Source organism: Chaetura pelagica, unplaced genomic scaffold (genome assembly GCF_000747805.2).
Source record: "Chaetura pelagica isolate M959 unplaced genomic scaffold, ChaPel_1.0 scaffold3, whole genome shotgun sequence".
NCBI classification, from domain to species: domain Eukaryota; kingdom Metazoa; phylum Chordata; class Aves; order Apodiformes; family Apodidae; genus Chaetura; species Chaetura pelagica.
Genome location: NW_009952974.1, coordinates 10,825,935 through 10,832,220, shown reverse-complemented (window position 1 = coordinate 10,832,220; position 6,286 = coordinate 10,825,935). Strand labels below are relative to the sequence as shown.

Below are 6,286 nucleotides of genomic sequence, written 5' to 3'. Positions count from 1 at the left end.
TCCCTTTATAGATGTGATACTATTCTCCATCCTACATGTTACTGTCAATCTGTGTTATTTTTAAAATCAAGAACATAGGTCAAAACCATGTCTGAGCATGCTATCCAAGTGCAGAATGGGATAGTTCAAATTTACAGGACAGATACCGGAAAAAATAGCTTAGGGTCCTAGGACAAGCGTTTATTTCTCTTTTCAATGCTCAGTTTGTATTTGTCACGTTGCTATTTCTTTTTTTCAAATTCATGCTCTAATTCCTCCCTGTTACTTTGATGCATAGCTCACTCTCAGCTGTAAATAACGTGGGTTGACCTTTTAGGACTAGTACTTAAGTTTATTTTTCTGGCATTTTTATATTTTGCAGCTGTAATGAAAGCTCCTCTTTCTACCTAGAAGAGTTTAAGCTGGTTTTGATATAAGTAAAAGTCGAATGCATAAGTTTTTTTTAATTACACCTTACTGATAACAGGTTGAGAGAGTAGTCAATTTATAATAATTTTTACCTCTGAAATCCTGTTTGCATTAACTAACTGCTCTGACTGAAAGGAATTGCTAAAGGATGGCTACTTAGATTTGAACAACTACTTCAGCAGCAGCCAGTAATACTGGCAGGTGTTGAAAAAGACCAGATATTAAGAATAAAAGGAAAATATAATGGAGACTGGAGCAGAATGGGGTGGAGGGGCTCTATTTTAAGCACTAACATTTTTTCTCAAATACCCAGCAGTAAGTAAGTAAACTGCTCATATCCACATTCCTTCAGTATAAGACAATAGGTTCCTCTTGAAGCCTACCTATAGCAATTGTAGATCCATTAGTGTTGTGCAAGGACAGTTATGCTAGGGTACAATTATTTAGGCTTCATTTTGTATGGGTCAATAAAGCTGCAGTTGTCATAGATTAGAGAGGAGGTAGGGAAGCTGCTGTACTGCTGCTTTGTCACTAGGCTGTTTCTTTCATTGTTGTTCTCTGGTTAGCACACTGGATCTTGTTTACAGTAGGGGAATGACTGAATATTCTAAGTAGGGATAGGCACGTAATAGCAGTATGTGCAGACACTGGGGGTAATAAACTTCTTTAACAGGAGTAAAAACTATTGTGTTACACCTTAGGAAAGAAAGGAATCAGGCCTTTGCAAGGGGTGAGGGAGACCTCTTGTGTTCTGGCTTTGATAGGGTGGGCTTTTGCACTTGGCAATATGGAGTCACAAACTTCACACACAGCAAAGCTGACACTTTACTATGATCTCACTTTTTTTTTTTTTCCTCCCCCCCATTTTCTGAAGGGTTACAATTGTTCTGCCAGTGATACTTGGGTTACATATTAAATGACCCTGTGGACATTCCTGGTTTATTGTAATCAACCATTTAGCAACAACTGGATGGTATATTTGTGACTCTCAGTTAGTTGTTTCACTGAGTTTAAGGAACTATGGACCTTCTATATGTGCTATTATTTATTGAACCATGTTCGAATAAATTCATCTACTGCTTTTCGTTGATGGGAGTTTCTGGCTAACAGCAACACGCACACGCCGTCCCTTTTTTTTATGTTCTTTTTTTTTTTTTTTTCCCCCCCCCCCCCCCCCCAAGACCTTCTCCATTCTTGATGAAAATGAACAGAGAATCCAGATCAATGGTGTCTGCGTACTCTTTGTCTGTGTTGGAATTCTTTCATTTTTCACACAGTTTCTACAGGTAAGAGCAGCCCAATATGTGTATGTTTTGTTTCTGATCCCTTAATCTGCATGTATCTCTTTCTGTACAATAGTTGTGTTTTCTCTTATGCACCCCAGGGATACACCTTTGCCAAGTCTGGTGAGCTGCTTACTCGACGGTTGAGGAAAATCGGTTTCCAGGCAATGCTAGGGCAGGACATTGGTTGGTTTGATGACCGGAAGAACAGCCCTGGTGCTTTGACTACAAGACTCGCAACAGATGCCTCACAGGTCCAAGGGGTAAGACCTGGTAGCTTAAGAATTATTTTCCTATAAGCTGATTGAAGGCCCAGTTTGGCACATTGTCACAGAACTAAACTAGCATGCAAACAGCAAGGTCAGTGTAGATCAGTCCTTAGTCAGTCAATTAAGCTATTTCTATTTATCATAGGTTGTTAACATTGAACTGTATTCACTGTATTTGCTTAAAAGTATAATTTACTGCCTGTATTACCAGAACAAGTAAAAAAACCATGAAATACCAACCATTGATGGAACTGGAAGGAGCATCTAGTGCAAAAGTTTTTATTTCTTTTTTTCTGGAGATGAATGAGATTTTTTTTGTCACAATGTGTACCTGTTGCTTTCAAAACCATTGTCAGTCTAGTATTTTGGTGACATCCATCACTAATCATGCTTTCAGCATGGTATTGTCCTTGTTGTGGCAGGTCTTATTTAACTGCCAGTCGACTTGACACAGTGCTGGCTGGTGTTCCAGCTGCAGAATCTTGCAGCCAGTTTTAGTGTAACTTATTATTTGGGAAAGTGAACCACTAACTCCATGTGTTGTGCTGCTTAGTGGATGAAGATTAAATCATGCCGAGTTCTGAATGTTACCTGTCTGAATGGATGCTTTGGTAAAAGTGAGTCAGATGCCGTTTTGCTCGGCTCCAATTTGGCAAGCAATTTTCTAGAAATGAAGAAGGAAGCATCCACATATTTTGGTTATAAAATTTGTCCTGTTTCAGCTTGTCTAAAGATGGTAGGTGAGCTTTTAAAAAATATTAATGGAGTTTTTATGACTGTAAAGGAGAAATCACAGAAGAGGTTCCCAAAACCCTTGTCAGCAGCAATTTTTACAAAATCGGAGCAACCAATTGCAAGCCTCTTCAGCCCTTACAGGCACTTGCAGGGCATATTGTAACTGAAATAAGGGAAGCTGTAAATTACTGACTGAAACATTTAATAGCCTTCTAAGGGACACCTTTGTTCTAAGCTCAGGTAGAGCAGTGGGCACAGCCATTCAACCCACAGCTCTAGGGGAACAACACAGAGCTACTTGAGCAGCAGCATCTCCACCTTTCACTGCCTGGCAAAGTGTAGGCAACTGCTGCTGTTGTAGAGCGAGCGGAGTATAAGAAGGTGCACGTAAGTGTCCAGGGTCTGAAAATGTCTCACCAGGACTAGGAAGTGGACTCTTGGTGTGTGTGTGTATTGGGGTGTTAGAGCTGCAGGATCCAGGTAAGAGCAGTCCCACAGCTGCTCCTTTTTGTAGTCTTTGCAGAGCTGGGAGATGTACCTTCCACCATGGCTAGGCCCAAGGCACCTTGCCCTGTTGATACAGGTTAGAGGAGAAGCAGACGATGAGCATTTTGTGCTGCACTTTCACAACTTGCAAATGAATCAGACTGAGAATAATCAAGAATATCACATGTATATATTCTTTTTCTGATAGGAACTAGGTTGCTACGTAGGTTTGCTGTTTACTGCTATGAAAGAAAATAACTTGAGTAAACAAATCAAGTGTATTACAAAGAAAAATGTTCTTCAAGTACATAAGATGAATGCGTTCAATAAAAGTGATGTCAAAGGTGTATTTAAAATTTTTACTTAATAAGGAGGCAGAAATGCAACTTTAATTCATCCTTTCTCAGTGATGTTTCTTACTGCTTTTTGCACAGTTGAGACTTTGTTTTAAAGTTGCAGAAGGATTCTGTTTATTGCTTAAATCTAGATAGATAAATGTAGGGGCTAAGCAGAGTATTCAGATGAATAATTCCCCAGCGAACTCATTTCAATAGTTAGATTATCTTTCTCACATTCATTAGAAACAATTTTCTGAGTTCTCAGTGGAAAGTTTGGTGGGTGAAAGGAAGATTGGATGTTTGCAGTTCTTCTTGTGATACAATTAATTGGAGACATTATATTCAAACTGGCTAAATCCCAGTGCAGTCAGCAGCCTTATGATTATTGAAGTTACTGTTGGAGTACAAGTCACTCATCTCTGTTTCTTTTATTTTAAGGCAACTGGGTCGCAGATCGGAATGATTGTCAATTCCTTTACCAACATAGGGGTGGCCATGATCATTGCTTTCTACTTCAGCTGGAAACTGAGTTTGGTTATACTGTGTTTCCTGCCATTTTTGGCCTTATCTGGAGCTGTGCAGGCTAAAATGCTGACAGGATTCGCCTCTCAGGACAAGAAAGCGCTGGAAGCTACTGGACGGGTAACATTATTTAAAATATTTATATTTGCAGCCACAGGTAGTTGAAAAATCAGAGACTTGGGACCATTAGTAATTGAAATGTTATGCAATTGGCAATGTTTTGCAAAAAAGTTGTAGTATTTCAGCTTGTCAAACCTTTGAAACACCATTTGGAACTCCCTAACTGGAAAAGCGCTGCCTGTATGGAATGTGACTTGACTTTTCAGAAGCTACTGATCTTAATTGGTACACACAGATCCCTCAGCAGTGTGTTTTACCCTTGTCAGATTTTCTTGAAATACCCATTTTTTTAATGCCTTGTAATTATCCTGTCCTCAGAAAGCAGTGATTCAGTTATAAACCCTCACATCTGAGAATTCAGCACTGAACACAGATCAGTACAAGGATTTTAGAGCAGAACTGCTCCTTCAGTGGGCCCTGCGAGCATGCCAGCTTCTTTATCAGTGTGCTTCTAGATCACAGGCACAATTTTATTTTTATATATGGATTTTAAGGATCAAAATTCTATCAATTCTCATTTCTCAGCTAGTACATAAGTATTTTTTAAAAATTCTGATAAGCATTAACACTTTGTATGTTAATTTATAATAGGATACATAGCACTTTCTTGCTAATACTTCAAATTTTGATCCACAGTGAAAATAAACCTGTGTGAGTATTAAACCAACCAGCATGAAGCATGAGGAAGGAATTCCCTTCCCTTGGAAAAAAATGTGTTCACTGTTCAGTGATCCCTGACTAAAGACCTCCTTGTTGTTGCTCTGATCCTTCTAGCACAGTTAGCAGCATGCCATGCTCTGTTGAGTCTCACGAGCCAAGGCATTAGCTTTTATTCAACAGAATGACACAGGATGTGTCAGAGGCCAGGATGAAAAGGGCCTCAGTGCTTCAGCAGTTTCTGTGATGACTGATTATGTTATTTTCTAATTTATTTGCCAGAATTGCATCTCAATGCTAAACACCCTGAATTCTTCCACAGTGATTGCTCATCAGCCATTCTATACATTGAAAATAACAAAACAATCCAATTCACAGAACTTGCTTATTTGCTCCTTCATGCTGTATGATAGATAATTCGAGATTTGACTCTAAATTCTGGTTAGGAGAAAACCCCTGAAATTGGATGGAATGCTTTATTCATATTCAGATTTCTTCCTACATGCTGAGAACACTCATAAGCCATATACTCTACTGTTGCTTTCCAAAGGAAAATGTCACACTATGGAATTATCAAAGGTCAGGCAAAGTGCAGCATTTAAAGCGAATTTCTTGAAAAATTACCTGAGATAAAGAGGGTAAAATTAGGATCAAAGAAACTGTCAGTTTGCTTCTGTAGAAGAAACTGGAATGCTACTTTTCTGGGATGGAAACCCAAATTCTGACTGGCAATAAAGCATAATATAAACCCTACAATTTAATTAGAACTCCAGAGAACTTTCCATGGGGATTACATAATACTTTCCTGTTTTGCATTTTTCTATGTTACATAGGCAAGCATCTGCTTACTCTTTGCCTATGTATGAAGTAAAAATCCTAGAAATTATGTTACAGGAATCAAGATGTCACCTTTTATTTATGTTTCATCTCATCAGGCTTTTTGGACATGAACAAGGAGGGTAAGCATGTGGAGAAATGGATTAAATTCAAGTGGTGGTAATTTATGAAACAAAAGCTGGAGATAGTATCCCTTTCAACTCTTTCTCTGTTTACTGCAATAAGTAAAACAAATAAAATAGACATAAACATCTTTAATTAAGAAATGCTTGCAATAAAGGGAGATAGTGCTCCTAAAACCATTTGCTTTTGTGGGTGTCCCATTTATTCACATTATGTGAAATAAGTTCAGCTCTAGTGGAGCATCACTGCTGAGCCTGTTAGTAGATAATTGCTTGTAGGAAGGTGCCTCTTTAGGTTGGCTGGTATTTGGGGCAGTCTGTTTCGTATCGGAATCAAGTTACATATGGCATTAGTGCCCTGTAATCATGAAAGAATCATATATTTGTGAAAGAGCACGATCTATTTTTCCAAGTAAAAATTAGGAGCTTTTACCCATATGTTATTTTTTTCTTCTCCAGATCTCCAGTGAAGCCCTCTCTAACATCAGGACTGTAGCTGGGGTAGGGAA

At 38.6% G+C, this 6,286-nt stretch overlaps 1 protein-coding gene across 6 annotated transcripts in view; it reads left to right on the top strand.

Annotated features, from left to right (window-relative positions):
• Window positions 1–6,286, top strand: part of ABCB11 (ATP-binding cassette, sub-family B (MDR/TAP), member 11) — a 36,458-nt gene that overhangs the window by 25,929 nt on the left and 4,243 nt on the right. For 4 of the 6 annotated variants that reach the window (XM_009996122.1, XM_009996127.1, XM_009996126.1 and 1 more), the window contains 4 exons: window positions 1,590–1,694; window positions 1,793–1,954; window positions 3,958–4,161; window positions 6,237–6,280. In XM_009996122.1, the coding sequence (XP_009994424.1) occupies window positions 1,590–1,694; window positions 1,793–1,954; window positions 3,958–4,161; window positions 6,237–6,280 (515 nt within the window). Of the gene's footprint in view, window positions 1–1,589; window positions 1,695–1,792; window positions 1,955–3,957; window positions 4,162–6,236 lie in introns of all 6 variants that reach the window. The other 2 variants (XM_009996128.1, XM_009996125.1) reach the window with 1 other exon arrangement.